We start from the raw sequence: 24,528 nt of genomic DNA, 5'->3' as shown, positions 1-24,528 counted from the left end.
AGAGAGAGAGAGAGAGAGAAAAGAAAAAAAGTGGGGAGACAAGAAAAGGAAAGAGAGAGAATATGAACACAATGAGAGAGAATTATAGAGATGAAATATAAAATTTAAAAGAGAGAGAAGAAAAAAATTAAAGAGAGAATGAAGAGAAGGAGAAGAAGAAAAAAAAAAAGAGGAGAGGGAGAGAGAAAGAAAAGAGAGGAGAGAGGGGGGAGAAGAGAAAGAGCAAGAAGGAGATGAGAGAAAATATAACTAAAATAAAAGGTGAAAAGAGAAAGATATAAAATTTTTAGACAAGGAATTGGAAGGAGAGAGGGAGAGAGAAAGAGAGAGAGAAGGAAAAAAATAAAAACAAAGACAGAAAAGAGGAGAGAGAAAGAAAATAAATGGATTGTCAAGGAAGAGTTGCTTGTTGATGGTTTGCATGCACTTTGCGCACACAAAACGCTAGTATATACTTTTATGCTGATAAAATACAGCACACTAAAATATGGCAGAACCTCATTGAGGTCTTCTTAAAAAAAAGAAAACTACTACGACTTTCGAGAAAAAAACATCACTAGAACGAACTATAAGTACAACAAGCACCTGGCTGCAGGTGCAGGTGTTAGGCTAGTGTTTAGAAATTAGGAGTACCAGGTTTCATAAAAGCCTCTTGGCTAAAAGGACGAACGCCTGCCTCATCTAACGGCTATGGCGATCGCTTGCTCTCAATCCCTGGTCCATGGCATCGGGAGCTCGTTCCTGTCGCCCCTACGTCGTCTTCGCACCTGCAGTCAGCGCGCGTCTGCCCGGGGAGACACTAAACGCCCTCCCGTTATGTCTGCAGTAAGTGTTCATTTGCTCACCTGCACATGACATTTCGGCTTTCCTATCATCCTATGGCACGTTAATTCCCTGTGATACTATGACTGCCAATCGTTTGTTGACGGAATTTGTTTCAATGAGTGAGTCGCTTGTCTTAATTGAGATCTTTAACACACTGGGAATATTGAACTTCAACACACATATGGAAAAACTAAAGCTTAGCCAGGGGTTGGTTAAGGAAAGGCAAGCTTCTGCTTATCTCCAAAGCGGTAGCCTAAATGGCTCCACGTCGAGAATATGGAACTTCAACACAACGGCGAAGCTATCGTCAAAGCTTTAGCCAAGCATTGGTTAAGGCGAGTATTTGCTCATCTCTAAATGCGGTAGCCTAAATGGCTGCATACTAAGAATATGAATTTCAACACAAACGTGAAATGGTTATCCAAGTGTTGATTAAGGAGAGGTTTTGCTCATCTCCAAAGCGGTAGTCTAAAATTGTGCATGTGATTGGATATGGAATGTCTCTATCCCTTGCTTGGAAGTTTAACTTGTGCATGTGATTGGATGTGGCTCAAACCCTTTTCCAGGAGGATCCTATTTGCAACCTCTCGAAACTTTGTCATGAAGTTGCTTTCAACATGCATGTCATAGGAAACTAGTGAAATAAACACATATGCCATCATTCTTTGACGCCATCCAATCTTGCAGAAAAAAGATTATTCCAATCGCATCGGTGATTTGCTTTTGTGGTTACTTTGAGACATGTACGATTCATTAAGTGTACCAATTTTCCTATTGTAGAGAGGAAGATTTGGAGCACTCGAGTGGTTGCCACAGTTCATCTGGTTTATACTCAATCTCATGCTTTCGTATATGGATGTGCCAGTAGTATTGGTCATAGTGGTCATGAAGTGCCCTAGAGTCAATTCATGACCATTGTGACCAATGCTACTAGCATCCATTCGGATACCCAAGGATGTCAAATCCTCTTAACCATTGGGACCAATGATACTAGCACCCTTTCGAATGTCCAAGGATGCAACATTCCCCTCCATTTGTATTGTATTCATAAGGTATGCCAATGTTTCTATTTGAGAGAGACAAGACTAGGAACACTCTAGTGGTTGCTGCAGCCCATGTGGTTTGTATCCACTTCTTTTCTAGATAAGGGAGTTTCCAAGAGAAGTTCTCCTGAATGAAATGGTACTCTATCTCAACGTGCTTCAAACTATCATGGAATATGGGATTCCATGCCAAAGCAATGCAACTCATTGTTGCAATGAAGTGTAGTAGGACTTGGCTGAGGATAGTTGAGCTGTCCTAACAACTTTGGAAGCCACACTGTCTCACATGTGGTAGACCGCTTATGATCGACATCTTTAGCCCAGTTTGAGTCCGTCTAGCCCTATAGAACAAAAACTAATTCTCATTTACTTGTTGGATGATAAATATCTAGGTTGGGGGCCGCGTTCGAGAACCACAAAATCTTCATAGTAGCGTGCCAATGAACAAGCTTAGATTCACTCTTGTGAATCTTGCAAGGAAACCTATAGGAAAACACAAATCAATTTTAGTATTTAGGAGCCATATCACTGACCCAATCAATTGCTTGTAGTAGGTAGTATCCTTTGTTGGTGAATCTACATGGGGCGTAGCCTTCTAGGTTGGATCCATGGGAGTAGAAATAGGCCTATACCCCTCCATCTCAAAGGTGGTCAAATGCTCTTGCACATACCGTTGCTGAGAGATGAAAATCTCCCCCGGAGTCTACGAAATCACATGACCTAGAAAGGAGTGGAAAAAGCCCATATCTGTGATCTTGAACATCTCATCTAGAACCTGTTTGTCTGCTTGATCTTTTGGACATGGTCACATGTCAGAATGAGATATTCTATGTAAAGCATGAACAACATTTGCCCTCCAGCTGACGTATGGATATACAATTAGGGATTAGTAGAGGAATGCCAATACCCTAAATTCCCTTGTAAGAATGAGTCTATCTTTTCATTCCAAGCATGTGGATCCTATTTGAGGTTGTAAAGGGCCTTCTTTAACGTGTAAACTTTGCCATCTGATGAGGAAAAGCCGGGAGGCTGCTCAATATATATCTCCTCCTTCAAATCACCATTAAGAAATACGGACTCCACATCTAGCTGATAAACTAGCCATCTTCTATGTCTAGCTTGTCGAACTAAAAATTCATTAGCTTTTATTAAACAGCCTCAAAACTCAAATTAAATAATGAATTTAATATTTTATTTTAAAAGAAATGCAGTCTTAGAGAGTTTGAGTGTCCCACATGCAAACTCTAATTTGGGAGGCCCTAAACTTTTTATAAATAGACAAGCTGCTCTCTTATTTAGACAATGTAGTCTTAGAGAGTTTGAGTGTCCCACATGCAAACCCTAATTTGGGAGGCCCTAAACTTTTTATAAATAGACAAGCTGCTCTCTTATTCAAACAATCTCATTTTTGGAATTATAGGTGTTGAAACTTTGCTATCCACATCCCATTCATGGAGGATATCACAGCCAGAGCTGTTCAAGACTAGTGTCCACCCCCACCAACACTTGTTTCTCAGCCTTCCTATGAAGATTTGGGACTGTTTCAGCCATCATCTACAGCTCTTCAGCCTTGGCGACTTCGGACTGCTGCTACACTCTTCCTTTGCTGTTGCCAGCTGCCATGTGGCAGAAATTGCTGTGTTTGGACCTGCTAGCTGCCAGCCTGCCCTCTGCGATTGCAACAATTGCTGCATTTTGATTGCTGTTGCATTGACCTGATTGTCACATCATCACTTGATCTGCATTTTGCTGTTCAGGTTGCGGCCAGCCTGCCACATCATCACCAGGTGCTGCATTTGCTCTCCTTTATATGTTTGACATTGATCCAGCTGCCTATTGCTCCATTTGTTGCTGCCAAACACCGAGGGAGGCTGCCTTGGCTTCGATTTGGGATCCGTTAGAGTACAACATACTCTCCACCTCATACTTTTTGCACTGGTCTTGGAGACACCAGAGATTGGGGGTTAGCATTCCTTCATTGCATAGTGTGTTTGTTGCATGAGCATTGCATTCTATTAGGATTCATTTAGTTTCTTATTTACTATGTTCATTGTCTTTGAGTTACCTTAACCCTTTCTTTTATCAATTTGTGCTATTATCATATGATTGTATTTGAGTTTCTGTATCAGGGTATTTTTTCACATGATGTCAGAGCTTGGTTCTCTTTGAAGAAACTCAAACCTTGATTTGAAAGCTCTTCTTAGAAGGTAGAAACCACAATAGTTTAGATGATTTTAAACATGTCCACCGACTCAATTCCCAAAAGAGCCTTTGTTGAGAATTGAGTAGGAGTGGCACTCATTGCCAACTCAGCAAGGTTCTGACAGGGCTAGAGATCCTTTTGACTACACTGGTGACATCATCAATGAGGAGTTGCAGCTGATCTTGGCTCATAGAGTTAGGAAAGATGAATAGCTATGTTGACAAGTCTTAAAACAAAAGCTGTATGTAGAAGGTATATTTGGTTCTTTCTCATAAGATGTAGTGTACAAGTTTGATGATGTTGTAGGGCTGTCCTGACTTCCACTAGGGATGGCCCCCCCTCTTGGAGAGAGAGATCCTAAGTATGTTCCATACTTTCAGTCTATTTCTCCTACTTCGGTGCAGGTACACAATTGTCTACTTTTGTTCCTTTGTTTATTTCTCTTTCTTTACTGCCTTTGTAGCATGTTGGTAAAGACCAAATTGAAGCAAGAGTGCAATATATGGAACATAGTAAATCCCCCATAGAAGACACACTCATATACGTTAATGCAAGAAGGGGTGATTATAAGAAAGAGTTCGGTATCTTTATATTTTCACTTTTTTCTTTACGTTATTCTTCTAATGGTTAAAATGAGTTTGCTGCATCTTCTTCTTTGCATTTGTCATGAGGATATGTATTTTTGAAACCTCACTTAACATGTGGATTAATTTTTAATGACATGGTTAAGTGAATGTTGTACATGTGAGGTGTAACTGGAGTTAAAGTAAATTTATGAGCCTAGGACTCCAGGAAATCATGGGATATCATAGGTCAAATTTGCTATAAGTTATACCGCATAGGTACTTGGTGGTATCTGGTGCTAGTTGTTGGTCTAGGTCATTCATTTGGCCATAACTATCAATTGGTGACACTAGAGAAGTGACGTTTAATGGTACTTAACACCAATGTGATGGTCAAAGATGGCGTAGAGACACTCAGGAATGGAAGTTACCTAGCCAATTTAATTATTGGCTAGTTGGATTATTTTTCAGGGCACTGAAATAATTATTAGATTAATTTTCAGTATTTAAAGATTGAACATTAATATTTAATTATGGATAATGCTGGAAAAGCCATTTGGGAAGTTGCCACTTGTCAAAAATGCCCATGTAAGACTGAAAAACGTCTTTAGAGATTGGAGAGACATTTTAGTGTATTCATTTGCAAGAGAGGGGGAGATGCTACTGGTCTGATTTGCAGCCATTAGAGGACCTTCTGAGGCAGCTAGGGGTAGGAGAAGACCAATCAACAACAAGTAACAGCATCTACAGGCTGTTGAGACAGGGCAACAGCAGTAAATGACTGATTTTCTTCTATTCTTTGTATCTATAAGCAGTTGAGACAAGGCAATAGCAGTAAATGACAGATTTTCTTCAGTTCTTCACGAAGAAAGTTTGAAATTTTTCTCTCCTCAGCATTTTCTCTTATCTCCCAGCTTTTTACAGCCTTGCTCCAAAGATTACAGCATTGAGATCACCAGAGGCTAAGAAATTTCAGCTTTCTCTGCCGTAAACCCTAATTTGTAGCGCAGAAATTAGGGTTTAGCAGCAGCTTTAGGAATCGTGCCAAAAATTGGAAGCTTCAAGACTTGGATTCAATAGGGCTAAAGTTGTTTTTAGTCAAATTCAAGTGAAGAGACTAGCAAATCAATGAATTTGGGGCATTTTCCATCTCCATCAAAGCAAGTGAAGGCCAATTGACTGCTCAAATCAAGGGGCAAATCAGATTGAAGACTTGCTATTATTTTGGACAGCAAGGGGAGTTGGAATATCGAAAGAGATTAGGAGAATCCCATTGTACATCAACTTCTTTTTTAATTAAGTTAAATAAATATTGAAAGGGGCGATTGTTTTGGGGTCAACAGGGTATCCAATGTCGAAGATTATATGGTAAAATGTGCAAAGTTTTGTGAATTTGTTAATTGTTGTAAATAGTGCTTAATCAGGTTATTTACTACCCTATCCGAGGAGGAAAGCTAGTTTCAGCATTCATCATATTTGGTATCATTTCAATTTTCTTCACCTCATCAAAATCAATTTAATGTATCATCACAATTGTCACGGGGACGTGAAATTTTGAGATGCTTTAATCTTGGTAGTAATGTTACGAGGACATGAAAATTTGATGTTTTGCTTATGTTTAATTGACAATTAATCAAATGTGCAATTAAAAGATACACGTGTTGCACATGTGAGGTGGAAGCTACTTTCTCATAGTTGAAGACCGAAGGACCCTGTGAAAAAGATGGGTGTCAAAGGCAAAAGTTGTAACAAGTTACACTTGTTAGATTCTAGGTGAATTTTGGTATCAGTTTGCCCCTAGGACCATTAATTGGCCATTAAGTGTCAGTGGTGACACTAGGGACTAGGCATTAATTAATGGATTAATGCTTGTCCAAGGGTCAATTAATGCATGGGACCACTTTGGGTTGCAAATGGCCTAGCCGATTAATTTTTGGATGGGCAAGGTCAATTTTCTAGGCATGGATTAAGGGTTGAATTAATTTTCAAAATTAATTAATTTTAAAAATTAATTAAATGGCCGGAAATTGCTAAAAATGGATTAAGAAAGCTGCCACTTGGCAAAACTTTCCCATCAAGTGGGGGAAAGGCTAAATAGGGCTGAAGGGAGAGGGAAATCTCGTTTCTTCATTTTGGAGCTATTGGAAAGAGGTGTTGGACTGTTACTGCCAGCTTTTGGGGCCATTTCCCAGCAATTAGAGACCATTTTGGTGATGGAGATTGCATATTCTTGACCTTGGGAAGTTGACAATTGCTATTGATGCACTTTCTCCTAAAGATCACAGTCTCTGATGCTCCTATTGTTGTTGGTGCATCCGTTTGGGGCTGATACAGCAGGGCAGCAATTGATTTTGATCAGTTCTTCGTGACAAATCTCAAAATTTTCTCTCTCTACAGCATTCTCTCATCTCCTTCAGCCTATGCTCAACCATTCTCAGAAATTCTCAGCCATTTGGAGGAGATTTCAGCCACTTTTGGTGGGCTGATCTGTAATTTCTGCAGTAAACCCTAATTTACAGCAGTAATTAGGATTTAGCAGTCACCTTGGGACCCGTGCCATCAGTCAAAGGCATTGTACACTGAAATCTGCACCAGAAATTCGTGGAATTTTGAGGATTTCAGATGCCAGCCCATCTATTGTGAATTTGAGGCAGCATTTGACCAGTTGGGGTTCCAGTAGAGCAAGTCCTGGGTGAAAATCAAGGGGCAATTTATTGGAATGCTTTGCTGATTATTGGAACAGCAAGGGGCTTTTGAATCAGCCAAGGGGATTGTGAAATTTGGCTTGTAATTTATCCATCAGCAATTGAAATTAAAGAAATACCGAAAGGGGCGCCAGTTTTGGGGCCAACAGGGTGTCCACTGTCCAAGTTTATGAAGGTAAAGTGAGCATTTCAGTTTATGTTCATTTGCTGATTGCTGTAATTAAGTGCTTAAACCACCCTAACCGAGAAGGAAGGCTGGTTTCAAGTAACATTTGATTAAGTTACTAATCAAATGTGCAAGGTCGTTTAGCACATGTGATGCACATGGCTGTTATTTCATGGGAACAAGCCAAGGACCCCGAGGATGCAGTGGGTGTTAAAGGCAAAAGTTGTGTTAAGTTATGCCAACTGGGTTTTGGTGGTCAGTTGGCCCCAGGTTGGACCCTAGGACAATTGTTTGGCCATTAAGTGTCAGTGGTGACACTAGGGACTAGCATTAATTAATTAATTAATGCTAGTCTAAGGGTCAACAGAGGTTGGGAACCACTCGAAGTTGCAAATGGCCTAGCCAATTTTATTACAGATGGGCATGTTTAATTTTGGGCAGAGTCAAATGGGCTGAAATTAATTTTCAGAATTAATTAATTCTGAAAAAATAATTTAATGGCTGAAAATGCATTAGGAAGGTTGCCACTTGGCAAAATTTTCCCATGCAACTAGGGAGAAGACTGTTGGAGGGTGGTGGAAGCTGAATGGCAGCCATTCGGAGCTTGGTAGAGGGAGAGGGAGTGATCAGATTTGGCTCTGAGAGGCGACGATGACTGATCGCTCGCCGCGATAGGATAGGGAGCAGTAGGATTTCTCTTCCGCCTCAAGAGAGGTGGCGGTAGAAGAGGAGGGCTCGTTAGCTGAGCTGGTGTTTTACCTCCCTTTTGAAGTTGTTGGTGCCATTAGATTTGTCATCAGAGCTACGAATCAAAAGATACATTTTAGCTGATTTTCTATCTTTCTACAGCATTCTCTCATCTCCTCTTGTCTATGCTCAAGTATTCTCAACAATTCTTAGCCATTGGTAGTAGGGTACAGCCAAATTTGGTGGACAGCAGAGAGCTTACTGCTGTAAATCCTAAATTACAGAAGTAATTAGGGTTTAGCAGCAACCTTGGGACCCGTGCCCTTAGTCAAAGGCATTGTACACTGAAATCAGCACCGAAAATTCGTGGAATTGTGAGGATTTCAAATGCCAGCCTATTTATTGTGAATTTGGGGCAGCATTTGACCAATTGGGGTTCCATTAGAGCAAGTCTTGGGTGAAAATCAAGGGGCAATTTGCTTAAATGCTTTGCTGATTATTGGAACAGCAAGGGGCTTTTGAATTAGCCAAGGAGATTGTGAAATCTCGGCTTGTAATTTATCCATCAGCAATTAAAATTAAAGAAATACCGAAAGGGGTGTCAGTTTTGGGGCCAACAGGGTGTCCACTGCCCAAGTTTATGAAGGTAAAGTGAGCATTTCAGTTTATGTTCATTTGTTGATTGCTGTAATTAAGTGCTTAATCAGGTTAAACCACCCTAACCGAGAAGGAAGGCTAGTTTCAACAATTTTTAAACCCACCCATTTCATCCATTTCTTTCCTTGCATTACCATTTTTTCACTTTTGCATATTAGATACCATAATGTTTTGCACATATCACACTAGGGGGTCCATTACACATAGGCATTACCTTTAGGACTTATATACCTGGTGTACATGCACCTTTGGGGAGGCTTAGCCTCCATCTTTTATACCCTTGGGTTATACCTAGCGCGGGGTTCCTTCTCTTGCTTACACAAGTGTAGATCAGTTGGTACCATCGTTTGCCTCCATTGCTGTACCTAAAGGACCTATTGGTCACTGTTATGCCCTAGCCGACATTTGCACAAGGCATCAATGCTCCAGTGCCTCCAGCTCTATCAACATCTTATGAAAATATTCATGTTTCAATGCCTCCATCATCGGCATTATATGAACACTCCCAACCTATTTCTGCCTGCCCACCACCTCTTACTTATCTCCTTCCCTCATATCCTTATTCTCATCCAACACCTCATGGTTCATCTTCCTCCTTAGTTAAGCATGCTTTCTTTGATAAGACTCATTTTAATAGGCCTAACTACACCACTTGGCTCAATTTGACGAGACATGGACTTGTCACTTGACTCTTAAAATCTATAGGACCTTGTGTAGGGGTTGGAACCCTAGCCCGATCCTACACTTGTTCCATACGAAGTTGTTTACTCTTGGAAGGCAAGGAATGCCTTTGCCATAGCCAAGTTAATGGAAGGACTTCTTCCTGAGTTTCATTTACAGTGACAGTACTTTGATCTAGCATTCGAGCGACGGGCACACTTAACTGATTGCTTTGTGGCTCAGGATAGGACCCGTTATATCACACTTGACTATGAATTCCAAAATTTCGCAATCATTGACCGTGATGATCTTAAGGTCAAGCTGGTTGAGTATCGATGGCTACTCATTGAGTTCTCTACCATGGGGGCTTCTAAGTTTGATGACTAGGTCACGTTGTTTCTAAACAATCTACCGAGAAAATACTTTCATTTTGTGCAAGATGTGATCTCACAGATTATTATGCCTACCTTCTATGAATTTGAGTGTTAGCTACTACATTACATATGACTAGCTCTGATACCAAGTGCGACGACACTCCCCTGGAGCCGTCATGGGGTAGGCAACACCCACCCCGTGGATCACCCTCTAATCAGCGGCCCCACAGTTGTGCAGAAGCGTTTTTCAACACGACACGGAACGCGAAGCGTAACGCGTCATGGGCAGCGGAAGGTAACACGTAACGGGCAAGGTAACACAACATAGAATCAAGGTAACGCGATATGTATATTATGATGTGCAACAGAGGCATGAGAATACTTACAAGAAGGTCAAAAGGCTTGAGGGACAAGATTTTATGTGTAGAGGGTGGACGCTATTAACGTGCATACCACGACGCCATCACGTGGGTAAGGGAGACTCCTACCCTCATACTATGGTATCTGCCTACCTTCTATGAATTTGAGTGTTAGCTACTACATTACACTCCATTGTTCCACCAATTTCATAGGTCTACATCTTTAGAGCGGGCCCTCATTGCCACTTCTTAGAAGGGGCAGGAAGAGAAGGGAAAAGCAAAATCAAAATTCAAATTGAAAAAAAAAAACACAATCAAAACCAAAACTAAACTATTGAGTCACAAGGAACCTCCTAGTCATCTCTTAAACTTGAATGGTAGAATGTACCTAAAATGAATAGATATTGTCAACATTGTCAAAAAGCTGGCCATTTTAACGAGGAGTATCGATCAAAGGCAAGAGGTACAACACCAAAATTAAAGGATTAGATCCTTGCCCCTTAGTTGGCGGGCAACCCCCAGCAAGGGAGGTAGGTTGGTGGCAACCAAAATCAGGGGCAGTGGCGTGGTTAGATCCACATTGCCATCGATTCGCCATCATAGTCGACTTTGTTCTCAATGCTCGAGGGCTTGTTTGACCGCTCGTACCTTGTCTCTTTTCAGACATCCGAGAACTTGAGTCTCATTTACATCTGTGAGTTACCCAACAAGGTGACAATTTAGGCCCACTCTTGGTAGCCTAGCACTTTGACTCTTGTTTGATTGTAGACAATAGAGCTATACATCACATGACCCTTATCCTAGATATTTTTCTCATGTGAGCCCTTGCAGCCGAGTATGTCTAGGTGGCGAATAACTTCTTGGTCAAGATTAAGGTTTAGGGTCGTATCAGTTTTTCTACTAACCAAGATCCAAATCTCGCCACGGTGGATGATATCTATCATGTCTCCTAGCTTGGGATGAACTTGTTATCTGTTTAGCAGCTTTGCTAGTTGGGGTAAGTGGTCTTCTTTACAACGACCATAGTTGAGGTCCTTGATACTCCAACTGGTTTGTGATTGTTTATGCATAGCTAGTGGCCTGTACCACATGACTCAGTTTCTTTCTAGTTAACATTTGCGGACTCAATGCTAGATGATATCTATTATGTCTCCTAGCTTGGGATGAACTTGTTATTTGTTTAGTAGCTTTGCCAGTTGGGGTAAGTGGTCTTCTTTACAGCAATCATAGTCAAGGTCCTTGACACTCACACTGGTTTAGTGGTTGTTTACGGTGAGGCACAGCCTAGTGGCTTGTACCACATGACTCAGTTTCTTTCTAGTTAACATTTGAGGGGTCAACGCTCCAATGCTTCCAGGCTTTGGCCACTAGACGGGAGCCTGTGAATAACGAGTGTCTTTGGCATTATTGCCTGGGGCATCTTGGATATGACTCTCTTTATGATTTGTCTCGTCTACGGATGGTTGAGGGCCTTCTACGCTTTAAAACTATCTAGAGATATTTGTAAAGCTTGTCAACTAGGAAAACAACTTTGTGTACCATTCCCTCAGTAGTCTACACATAGAGCTGAGGCGCCCCTTAGATTGATCTGTATTGATCTTCATGGGTCAACATCCACTACCTCCTTGAATGGTGTGTTGTACGTCTTTTTTATAGTTGATTTCTGTAGGTATATGTGGGTATATTTCTCAAAGCATAAGTTAGATGCATTCACCTACTTCTCTACTTAGATATTGTTGATACATAGCCAAATTGATCATTGTTGTTTCAGCCCCAAATCTATGTTGAATGCATAATAGGACTGAATTGCCTCATACAGCAATAGAGTAAACTAAATCAAGCAATGTAAAACATACCTAATGCCTCATCAAGTAACTCATAGAAAACTCAGAAATAATGATGTATACTCTACAACACATAATAGCAAATCGGAGATAGAAATCAGAGTATATGCTGGAAAGAAGATAGAAATAGAGGTATGAATTATGGCGCCCATTGTCATATTGTATTGATGAGCAAGAAACTCCAACATACAATTGATCATGATCAAGAATGATGATCTATACATGAGAAAGACACACAATACCTCTTCAGGTCACGTTTTTCAACTGCTTACAAACTGCACTTCATAAGGCATACAACTTCATGAGGCATTTAAAGATTGCTTTACATAGGAAATAGTAAAGACTAAGGCTCTGATCGGTTCAAAATTCGGATGAGGACAACGACAAATCTCTTTGCTGAATTGGTAAAGGATCCTTAATTTGTTCGATTTTTAAATGCTCTGAAGAAGGATAGCAAGGGCAAGAAGAAAAAGTCATCTTCTGCACTGGCAGGACAGCAAGGTGCATTGAAGGTAATGCCAAATCCTTCACGAGAAGCTTCCAAAGAAGCTAATGAAGAGAAACAGTTGGTACCTATGGGGCAAGGTATGCAAATGTAAGGTCATCACGGAAGTGCTAATCCAATGGATTTTGGACAGTCGAGCATGCATGCAATGAAGGCGTAGCTAGGATACTTTGGTGATAGCACGATTTTTCATGCAATGATTGGACAAGGAACGTATACGAGAATGTATGGCACAACTCCCTATGGTATGTAATAGTCAATGCATGGTATACAATGCCCAATGTATTTGGGTATGTTGGAAACGTGTATAATCCTATGTATGGCATTATTGATTTGATGCTTGGGGCACAAAGTGGCATGTTTGATAATGCATTTGTACCCGTGAGTGCTTATGGGACTCGAGGAATGAGTGCTGATCATGCAAATGCTTCTTTTGGGCTTGTTCAGGATGTAAATACAACAAATGCATCCTTTTTGTAGCAGCCATTGTATGATAACTTGACTCCCAAAGGGGTAGCAAAAGACTATGATGAGGGTGAAAAAGGAGTGAAGTTTGAGTCCTTCAGTGGTGTATAAGATAGATTGAAAGCTTTGACTTTCATTTAGTAGTATATCTTTGTAGATATAGCAGTCCATTTGGGTATTAGAGAGGATGAGATGGGACCCATGGAAAAAGTTAGAATGACATGTAAGGGCCATGCAAAGCTTATGATACTAATTGGAAAGCTTCGGTTGCACATTTAAGGATATGTGGATAAGAGTTCTTTATTGCTCCACTTGAGGATTGTGATGTGGTGCTTGGTATGCCATGGTGTCACCGTATGGATATAGTAGTTGATTCACATGCAAAAGAAATCACTAGTCAGCGTAAGGTAAAGGCACTCACATTTGATGTAAAGTTAAAATGGGAACCTGTCCTTGTTGTATCGGCTCTTACCATTTCTAAAGTAATGAAAAATCACCTTTCAACATACTTGGTTTTTACTAAGGATAAGTTTGATAATGAAGAGGTTGGAAACTTGTCAAAGTTAGAAAAGAATCACATTTCATTTGTGAAAATGTATGCTGATTGCTTCTCTCAGTCACTTCTAGGGCAGCTATCGCCTGAAAGGCTTGTAGATCATGACATAGATCTTATCCCTGGAAGTAGTCTACCTAATAAGCCACCCTACAAAGTTAGTATAGCCTAGCAAGAGGAGATAACAAGTTAGGTGAATGAGCTATAAAAAAAAGGGCTAATACATCCATCTTATAAAGTTAGTGCAGCCTAGCAGGAGATTATAAGTTAGGTAAATGAGCTATTAGAGGAGGGCTGATTTAGCCCAACTCATTTCCTTTTTTTGTCCAGTGCTTTTGGTGCAGAAAAAGATGGTTCATGGCGTATGTGCATTGCATGTCGTGCCTTGAATAAAATCACGATAAGAATTGGTTTCCAATCCCTCAAATCGATGATGTTATAGATAGATATTCAGTCATATAGATTTGAAAAGTGGGCATCATTAGATATGCATTTGACTAGAGTATTTGCCTAAAACAACGTTCAGGACATCTTTTGGGTTGTACAAGTTTCTTGTCATGCCTTTTGGACTTACAAATACTTCTACCACTTTTAATCGGATGATGGATTACATCTTTTGGCCACATAGAGGATTTGTGGGCACTTTCTTTGACGATATGATTGTCTATTCAAAGAATGAGGCAAAGCACAGAAGTTGTTAATGACAAGAAAAGTGAGTTTTTTAAATATGGAATCCATTTTTTGGGCATATTGTATCGGCTGATGGTATTTGTATGGACCTTGCAAAGGTTGAGATTATACGATCATGGCCACATTTGAAGAATATACATGAGATCCACAACTTCTTGGATTTATGTTTTTACTATAGGAAGTATGTTCATGGGCTTGTTGAGATAGCATCTCCATTGCATACTTTGCAAAAGAAAAATGACACCATGTGACATTTAGATGGACAGCTATGAAAATTTTAGCATTTGAAAAGTTGAAGTAAAAGATGACTTCAGATCTTGTGCTTGTGTTGCCAAACCCAAGGAAGTCATTTGTGGTTCAGTATGATGCATGTGGAAACATCATTAGGGGTATTTTAATGTAGAATGGGCTAGCCTATAAGAGCCATCTTCTCCACGGTGTAGAGAGAAATTTGTAGGTCTATGAGAGAGCTCTTGGCTGTAATTCATACATTGTCTATGTGGAAACATTATTTGTTAGGGGCTGATTTTACAATGTAGAGAGATCATTAGACATTGAGGTACTTTCTGATGTAGACAAGGTTATCAGAGAAGCATATGAGATAGGTAGGTCTATTACAAGGACGTGAAATTTTTAAGATGCTTTAATCTTGCTAGTAACATTTGATTAATTCATAATCAAATGTGCAAGGTTGTAAGGTGTATGTGATGCACATGGTAGCTATTTCATGGTTACAACCAATGACCTCGAAGAGTCATTGGCTATCAAAGGCAAAAGTTGTGACAAATTATGCTAGCTAGACTTTGATTGTTAGTTGGCATCAGTTTTGAGCCTAGGATAGTTATTTGTCCATTAAGTGTTAGTGGTGATACTAGGGACTAGACATTAAATAATTAATTAATGCCAGTCTAAGGGTCAATTGAGGTTGAGGACCATTGCAGCTTGCAAATGGCCTAGCCAATTTAATCATGGATGGGCACATTTCATTTTAGGCAAGGTCAGAGTAGCTAAAATTAAATTTCAGAATTATTTAATGGCTGAAACTGTTGGAAAATGGGATTAGAAGGCTATTACTTGGCAAAATTACCTATGCAACGGGGGAGAAGGCTGTTTGGGGGTTGTAGAGGCTGATTCAGTGTGTATAGTGGTGGGGACAGAGGAGGAGGCTGTTGCTGGTCATTTTCCTGTGCGGATATTTGCATTTTGCTACAGGTGACAGCCATCTGGGGCCTTCTAGATGCAAGCACAGTAGGAGCAGACCCATTAGGGGTTGGCGATAGCATTTGGAGTTTGGTGACAGCCATTTTGGGCAGCCTAGACAGTAGGCGATTGCATTTTAGGCAGTTTGGACGGGGCATCAATTAGATTGGGGCATTTTTCTACAAAGAATCTCAGATTTTTCTCTCATCTCAACATTTTCTCAACTTCATGGACCAATTGTGGCAATGTCTTTCACCATCTGCTACCATTGATCCACTTTTTTAGAAAGAGAGATTGCACTCAATTATGGTGTGTACAATCTCTATTTCGGCTTGCCTTTCCCTCTCTTTGAGAAAAGAGAGAGGACCAGATACTTGGCCAATAGCTTGTGTTGGGTTTGACTCATGCCTACGTTCAGAGAGGAGTGTCGGTGATCCATGGTAGGACAATGGAGCACTTTTTATTCTCCTTATGAGAGGAGGTTTTCCCTAGTTACATTATCTTCTATTTTATGTGCTTATGTTGCATAGTTCGGTCACTTATCGTGTTTTACACCTTTTAAATGTAAATGCACATTAACAACCCTAAGGTTTAAGGGTTGTACTTTGTACTTTCATTACACTCTTGGTAATTGCATTGGGAGTCATGCTGTGTCTTCACACACACACACACTCTCTCTCTCTAATGTCAACTGTGTACTCTCAACTGAGAGCTTCCATCTCCATCCCTCACATTTGGTATTAGGGCTCCAGGCTCGCATAGTCCATCTCAGCCTCTTGGAGATCTTGGTTAGCTCTAGTTTCACCTGTCACCACCAGCCCGGCATCACCTACTACTAGTCAGTTGTACCCTGACCTGCTACTACTCGTATAGACTTTCAGCACCATTAGGACTGCCTTTGGCCACCTGCCACTAGTCTTTAGCAGCGCTGCCCTTTCGCCAGTTGCTATCCTTGTCTGCTAGCCGCCAGCTGCTCCAGCTCCCTCGCCTCTTGGTCCGTCAGGCACTAGCACACCAAACACCTGCGCCGGCTCCACCTGTAGGCCCGCCACTTGTAGCACTGCCATCTATACAACCAGCTCGTCTCCTTCAGCTACTTGCCTCTGATTGTCCCTCCGCCAACTCCTCTTTCATAGCTGTATCATAGCTCCACTAAGCTTGAGGCAGCCAACATTAGAGGTAAAGAAGGCATTTATTCATTTATTATTTAAAAATCTGAATCACAGCAAAGGGCTTTTTCTCAAGCAATCCATTTTTACTCTTGGACATATCTTGGAACACACTTATTGCAGAAATTTCTTGGAAAGCGGGCTAGAAAATTTGGGCCTTTTGGATATTGAGCAAACATTGGCACATGTACTACAGGTTCAGTTTGAAATAGACTGAAATTGTGCATTTTGGACAACAAAATTTTAGGGCTTTTGCATTGGTTGTGTTGTTGAGCACTGTTTGTGCATTGGATAGCGTGTACATTGGACAGTTGTGGTCAAGTGTGACATAGATTTGCTAATTACGCCTTGATGTACGCTGAAATTTCTGGAAATTTCCAAGATTCCAGGTTGTTTTAGCTTTGGCTCTTGTTTTTGTGCTCTTTGAAACAGTGACATATACCATGGCCAATTAGGGACAGAATGATGTATTCACATATGTATCCAAGGAGGATAGATTTGGACAGCAATAACTATTCTCTATGATCCTTCATGATGAAGAATGTGCCGATTGCAAAAAATCTTTGGTATTATGTTAGTGGTGAGGAAGTTCCCATCCTGGAGTTGTGGCTCCTGCAACACCTCCCATAGGAGGACGTGGTTAACTTAGCTACTTCCCCAAAGAACAATAGCACAAAAGGCTTGGGCCACATGGGATGCTCAAGCATTGTCACAGATTGTATTGGCATTTCAACGGTCTATAATTAGTGGCAATGCTTGAGCATTGTCATTGATTGCATTGGTAGTTCAACGGTTTATAATCTGCATATACGGTTTGCAGCTTCTTCACAAGAAGCATGGCTCACACTTAGCAGATGTTTGTTGGAAAAAATGAGACATCTCTTTCTTGAAAAAAGAGCTTGAGAATGTAAAGATGGATGAAAGTGATGCCATGTAGAATCATCTTAACAAAATTCAAGACTCACGTGAGTAGTTAATGAATGTAGATTGAGTATTATTCTACTGCAGAGATGATCTATACTACTCTGAATTCCTTGCCACCTCCTTATTTGGCCTTTCACATGGCCTTAAATCTCAATATGAGAATTTCTCCGCAGCCACTTACCTTTTTTTAGTTGGTTAGTTTGCTCCTTAAAAAAGAGCAAACAAGAAATAATAGTGGGGTGGATGTTATAGCCTTTGAATGGGCTTTTATGGCGAGACAAAAAGGCAAGGGCAGCTAGTCTAGAAATGCTCTGTAGAGTGTTGGAAGTTCAGGTACTTCATACAAGAAATAGGGGCCACACAAGCCAAGAAGGGGCAAGGGCAGCCAGTCTAGAAATGCTCTATAGAGTTTTGGAAGTTCAAGTACTTCACAGAGCAACAAGAAACAGGGGGCATGCAAGCCAAGAAGGGGCAACTGTGTTGAGAAACCCTTAAGGCAACAACTAGATTGTAGATTGTGCATTCGAATGTATGTGGACCTATGTAGACAAAGTCATTGGGTGGGTATTATTATTTCATCACATTCATTGATGACTTTACTTGTTTTTGTTGGGTCTACTCATTGGTGAAAAAGTTAGAGGTGTATGATGCATTTATGGCTTTTGTTGCCCTTACTGAAAATCAATTTGGCTGCAGGAAGACTCTCCATTTGGACTGAGGGGGGGAATACATATATTCCTTGTTGAATAATTTTTTGAAGCAGAAAGGCATTGTCCATCATTATACTACTGCATATACTCCACAACAGAATGGGGCTACAAAAAGGAAGAATTGGTCACTCATGGAGATGGATAGATGTATATTGAAAGCTAAGAATTTTCCACATGGCTTTTGGATGGAAGCAATTATGTGTGCTCATCATGTTCTGAACATGTGCCTTACAAAGGCATTAAAAAATGTCACGCCTTTCGAGGCTTGGAAAAGCTAAAAACCTTCAGTTGGCCACTTTCGTATTTTTGGGTGTCTTGCGTATGCTCATATTTCCAAAGTGCTAAGAAAGAAGTTGGACAACAAGGCTGTCAAATGCATTTTTGTAGGGTACAAAAATGAGAGCAAAGGATATAGATTGTATGATCTTGTTTTCAAGAAAGTCTTTGTCAGTAGGGATGTGATTTTTGATGAAAAATCAGAATTATCCCTTGCTGATTTTGATATATCTGAGGGTATTTGAAGGGCTGTTGCCCATTTCTTTTGGTGATATAGTTGGAGTTTTTAGTAAATGAACAAAATATTCAGCCAGTTGCTCCATTGTGCAATGCAGAAATTCAGCCTATGGCTGATCTGAATATTCAGCAAGATGTTGAATTTGAGGTTCAACAGGAGCTTGTACATAATCACGAAGCTAGGCAGATGCCTAGATGGTACTTGTAGACTATTAAAGATACTCATTTGGATGCTCCTATTGCTGGTCGTACTAGAAGACAAGCATGTTTGCATGATCATGCTAATACAATGGAGTTTGTTATGGCAGCACACACACTCGATGATGAGCTTGATTGTTTTGAGGATGCACAAGAGAGTATCATTGGATGGCAACCATGCAAGCTGAATTTGATTCTATCATAAAGAATTAAACATGGGATCTAGTGACATTGCTTGTTGGAAAGAAAGCCATTGGCACAAAATGGGTCTATAAGCTGAAAAGAAAAGTGGATGGATCCATTGATAAGTATAAAGCTAGGCTTGTGGCAAAAGGCTACGTGCAAAAGAAAGGCGTTAATTGTTAGGAGACATTTGCTCCTATATCCCGTATGGTCACCATTCGGTGTATGGTTGCTTTGGCTGTCCATCATGGTTGGATTGTGCACCAGCTTGATATTAAAATTGCATTTTTACTTGGGGAACTTCAAGGAGAAGTGTATGTATAACAATCCATTGGTTTACAATTGAGGTGTCCGAACATTTTGTACTTTGGACAACTGTTGGTGTTGGTTATAAATACCAACAATTTGCAGCAAGCAATGGCATGGCAAAATGATTTGCTCAATATATTTGGTGATTGTGACAAATTGGATAGCACTAATCATCCCATGTGGGCATACATGATGGAGTTGTTGAGAAACCACATCATTCCATACAGTTTCCCTTCTTCATTCCCATTTTTGGTTTCAGTTTCCAGCCCCAAAAAGGCTTTCTAGGGCCTTCGGAGAGAATCAAAGTAGTGCTCAAGAGACTTCAGTGGGTGAGACTCGAGATAGGTCATGCCTATATATATACGGTACACCCCCCATTTTCAGCATCTCACCACCCTCACTTCTTTTAAGACTTTCGTCTCTCCTCTCTACTTCCATCATCTTCTTTAGGTGCCCTGTCTACTCTACATCAGGTTTGCGTTTGGAGTCAGCACAACCCAAGACAGATGAGAAACTAACATAGTATACAAAAAGTCATATGATCCTTGTACACATATATTGGTCCTGCCATTTCATGCTACATGTGTGCCACTGAGCTACAAACAGAATACACCACACTGGTCCCTTGACATTCCATGACAAGGAAGATGATTAGTCAATAAGGAGCAGCCTTGCATAATAAATTGAAAACTAGTCATGAACTGAGAGGGAAGGAAGGAGAGGAAGAAACTAAAACTTTTGGACTCAAGTTTTATGCTTGTATGTGAAGTCTGTGTGTAGTTTTATGCTCTTTCTTTTTGACTTCATTTTAATTTGTTGGTAAGGTACATGTCCTGGCACAACACTCAATTCCACCTACTGTCTTGTTTTTCTCGGATATGGGCTCAGTTGGAGAGTGGTTCAGCAGCTTAGTCTACTCTGCAGGGCAGAATGCTAATGAGCTTGTTGAGCTACAGCTCGCTGCTCTAAGCCCAGCTGGGTAAGTGTTGTTCCTTCTTGAACATAGTGACTCAAAAATGTTTCTGCCCTGCCTTCTTATAAATCTAGTGTATTGGCAGTGTTGCTATAATATTTGGAGCAGGTCTTGTGACCAGTCTTTCCCCATGCACACTTAGTGTATTGCCATTGACTCTTGGCTACATAGGTACATGTTTTTTCTCTTAAAGTGAAGTTTCATATGAAGCTTTCTTCTCACCAAACTGATCTGCAGTAATGGAGATAATTTTTCAGGTGCATCCGGACCAGGGAAAAATCGTTTACAGGTCATATTTTCTTGCTCAGTCACATAGAGTGGGAGGGTTGTAGTGATCTCAATGGGTATTTCCAGGAGATTGTATTGTTGAGCTATAACATTGGCCTTGTGAACAGAGTTTTGTAGATTCCTTGTCCTTCTCATTGGGACTAGCAACAACGCTTGCTCTTTTAGGGGTTGCAGCTTCATTGGCAGGGAAGGCTTATGGTCAAATAGGGCAGGGGTTGCCAATTGCTGCATCTGCCCTGGCCATAGTCATGGGCCTGAATCTTCTAGAGGTAACAGTCAGATAGTTAAAGCAGCACTAGAATTTTGGAAGTAAAGTGGGGAGCATGGTAGGCCATAAACAGTGCTTGGTAGTTTAACACTTCTTATAGTTGGTATTGGCAGATAATTGAGTTGCAATTGCCTTCTTTTTTTGGAGATTTCGATCCTCGGTCAGCAGCAGCTAGCCTTCCATCAAGTAATACTTGTATCTCCTGAAGGTGTCTTATTGTGTTTGACTTCAATCCTGCAGTGGCATCAAGTTATATCTTCAGATTTTCCTCAGGATAATATGATTGTTGTTGACTGTGTTCTTTGGTTGCATGATGTTTTTTCATCCATCCCCCCCCCCCCCCCCCCCCCCGCGGCAATTATGGCAGGTGTGCAAGCATATCTGGCAGGCCTTACTTTTGCACTTGCAGCATCACCTTGTAGCAGTCCAGTTCTAGCAACACTACTTGGCTATGTTGCTACTTCACAAGTACTAGAATATATATCATTTTGTTGGAGTGTTGCTAATTTTAGTAATTTGTAACATCTGAGTAATTCTATGTTGGCCATAATGTTCGAGGAATTTTGCAGGACCCATTGGCAGGAGGTGGCCTATTGTTAGCTTACACAATGGGTTATGTTTCACCTCTTCTTCTTGCAGCCTCTTTTGCTGGTGCTCTTCAGGTATCTTTTCAATCCTCACTACATCTATATCATATTTATGCCATCTTAGTACCTGAAATGAAGCAATTCTAGTTTAATAATGATGACTCTTAACCTTCTGATATATCATGTCACCAGAGGATTCTTTCGTTTCGCAAGTATTCTGCGTGGGTTAGTCCTACAAGGTTTTCTCCTCACCTTTCAAATCATGCATTTTCGTGGGGTCTGTCATTACAGTCAGATTTCTTGATGCTGACAAGAGCAGCAGTTTCATGAACTTAGCAGTTAATTAAATGTATAAAGGCTGTCATCATATCCAATGCATATTGCACATGTAAAAACCCCATTTGAGTTTTTGGATCATCTAAATATAGGGATTGAAGGCTGCAGGGCAATCAATGTGAGTGTGTGTATTGAAGATTTATGAAAGGTCAACCTAGCCGTAATCAATGTGTTAGCAATGCTACATTTGTATTGGTCTAGTTCCTTGCAGGTGGCCGTGCGTTATTGTAGATTCTGATGAGAATAGGACAGCTGTGCTTGTAGAATAGAAGTTAACATCCTTTGTTTCTCTCTGAATGATTGAAATGATATAGATACACATCCTGCTAGTTTAAACAAGTCCTATTGACATAAGGCTACAGTCCCTTTTGGACCTTGCTTATAGAGTCTTTCTTCCTGGTGCCTGTGTGGGCTCAGAAAATTTTTTTTGTATGCTCATAATCGAGTATGGGTGAGTTAGTGAGCTAGTGTATGTGCGTGCTATCATGTATTTAAGTTGTCATACTAGGTGCTACAACAAGGGGGCGGGCATCCTTAACAAACAGTCTTAGGCATGACCTGGCCTACCTCAGTTTAACAGACCTTAACTTGCAGAAGCCCCTGGTCATCCAGTTGCAGGGCAAATATGCCAAACTCAAAATGTTCTTGGTGGGAATAAACTTAGCTGCTTGATCATCCTCTTTTGTATAAGGAGTGCAAATTTTCTTTCTTTCTGTTCTCAAATCTTTTCCAGCATTAGCTGATAGAATGCCTGAGCAAGTGATGGTAATTTAGTCTTGGACTGCATCAGTTGAAGGGTTAGGCACAGTCCTATGCCCAAAAGGATCTTTGAAGTTGGATCAACCAATCTACTATGCAAGCCATGCACATGATCATTCTATTATGGGACATTTTGTTTCTCCAAATGGAGTTTACATTGATTGGCTTCTTCCTTGGCCTTTGCTTGTGCCATGATTGCGAAGAATAACCCTTCAAAAGTGATGGCTTCAACATTTACATAAGGATATAACAAAATGCCTCATCCAAAAAGGGGGTGCAGTGCTGTTTCCCATGCTGAGAAATGAGTGAATGAGTCACAAGAGGTAATAGTCCCTCTCTTAATCACTACATTGACCGTTTTCTAATTGATATTTCCGTTTTTTTGTGAGTACACCCAGAATTAGTGACACCTAGTCTATGTGCTGTATCTCATAAATTCACTTGATTTTGAGTAGCTTGTCAAGCTCCTACTGCAGGGCTTGCATGTGCCTTGGGTTGATGGGGTACAACCTTTGTTTAACATGTTGTGTCTGGTACCATGGGGATGGTATATGTGATGACTTTGAGTGATGTTCCTTTCAAATCCGCATAAGTTTACTCTGAGTGAATACGTTAAAGAACTTCTTGAAGAGGGCTATCCAGTGTAACTTCTCATCTTCAATGAAGTCTGAGGTAACATAAACAAATTTGGGTGATTCTCCCTCTTCTACAACTAGCTGTTGATTTTTTATTTGCTCATAGCATCACAATCACCCGATAGAATGTGTTGGTTCGAGAGTAGACAAGCCGGAACCGTCCAAGATAGCTTTTTGTGCGGTCATATTGAGAATTCCAATCTCTTATTTAGAGTATCCAAGATAGCTTTTGTGTGCTCCTTCCACTTTGCTGAGCCCTTGATGGGTTTACTAGCTGTTGATTTTTTATTTGCTCATAGCATCACAATCACCCGATAGAATGTGTTGGATCAAGAGTAGACAAGCCGGAACCGTCCAAGATAGCTTTTTGTGCGGTCATACTGAGAATTCCAATCTCTTATTTAGAGTATCCAAGATAGCTTTTGTGTGGTCATTGTAGTTGAAAAATCTTGGCATTTGCAAATATGTTGCCTACTTACCTGCAGCCTCAATGCAATGCCGTAAGCAGTGAAAGGGAGAAAAACATGCACAACCCTTATATGCGTAAGCATGTGGAGAAGACTGAAGAACCTAAAAATCAGATCTGCAGAGAATATCATCTGGTTGGGACAATTTAAAGTTCAACTTTTGGGTCCCTTTGAGGTCTAGAAGACATTTATAAAGCAATTGCATATTTTAGCACAAATTGCTTTGAGGCACTTCTAAAAGCAGCTGTCATTCACAGAGGATTAAAGCTAATCTAAAACCGATATATGCTTCTCTTTTACCAAGGTGAGATGGCAGTTGCACCTCTTGTAAGTGAACAATGGTACTTGTGCTCATGAGAGAGAGAGAGAGAGAGAGTGTGTGTGTGTGTGTGTGTGTTTTTAACTTTTGTCCTTGTACAGTGGGGCTCTATTACTTGGAGGTGGTCTCTACACACTCTTGGATCGTCTCTTCCCCATGTCATCTATGGTGATGACTTGAGCTTCTTTGATGGTGGTTGCAAAAGCCTTCATGTGGTTCAATACTTTGTCACAAATTCTCTCGAGGAATTATTCCATATGGCTGTAGATGTGTGATAATTAATTCATCATATTAGCGCTAGCTTTTTCCCAATGCTATTTTTTTATTATGAATTTATTGGTATGATGTAGATAGATTATATGGCATCTAAAATTCTCCACTAAGTGTGTGG

The 24,528-nt window shown here is 40.5% G+C and overlaps 1 protein-coding gene across 2 annotated transcripts; it reads left to right on the top strand.

The window, feature by feature from the left end:
• The first annotated feature begins 549 nt into the window (after positions 1 to 549).
• CCDA (cytochrome c biogenesis protein family) lies at positions 550 to 24,471 on the top strand. 2 transcript variants are annotated; one of them, XM_087676600.1, is made up of 10 exons: positions 553 to 825; positions 20,330 to 20,484; positions 20,564 to 20,649; positions 20,736 to 20,767; positions 20,874 to 21,035; positions 21,148 to 21,220; positions 21,402 to 21,502; positions 21,604 to 21,696; positions 21,814 to 21,860; positions 24,239 to 24,471. In XM_087676600.1, exons 1-10 carry the CDS (start codon positions 691 to 693, stop codon positions 24,315 to 24,317), a joined length of 963 nt encoding a protein of 320 aa, XP_087532726.1. In that variant the 5' UTR covers positions 553 to 690; the 3' UTR covers positions 24,318 to 24,471. The 2 variants fall into 2 exon arrangements, with proteins under 2 accessions (XP_087532727.1, XP_087532726.1); XM_087676601.1 differs by lacking the exon at positions 21,402 to 21,502 and having other exon boundaries at positions 550 to 825.
• The last annotated feature ends 57 nt before the right edge of the window (positions 24,472 to 24,528 follow it).

This window comes from Lygodium microphyllum, chromosome 4, assembly GCF_053477565.2.
Source record: "Lygodium microphyllum isolate KBCC chromosome 4, Lygodium_microphyllum_v1.1.10, whole genome shotgun sequence".
Lineage (NCBI taxonomy): Eukaryota > Viridiplantae > Streptophyta > Polypodiopsida > Schizaeales > Lygodiaceae > Lygodium > Lygodium microphyllum.
This window is presented reverse-complemented; position numbering and strand designations above follow the sequence as displayed.

Bases quoted from the DNA above. Each gene is read 5' to 3' on its own strand.
- CCDA (XM_087676600.1), top strand. From the start codon at position 691: ATGGCGATCGCTTGCTCTCAATCCCTGGTCCATGGCATCGGGAGCTCG. The intron at 20,650-20,735 runs GTACATGTTTTT...ATAATTTTTCAG, and splicing joins ATTGACTCTTGGCTACATAG to GTGCATCCGGACCAGGGAAA. The intron at 21,697-21,813 runs GTATCTTTTCAA...TCATGTCACCAG, and splicing joins CTTTTGCTGGTGCTCTTCAG to AGGATTCTTTCGTTTCGCAA.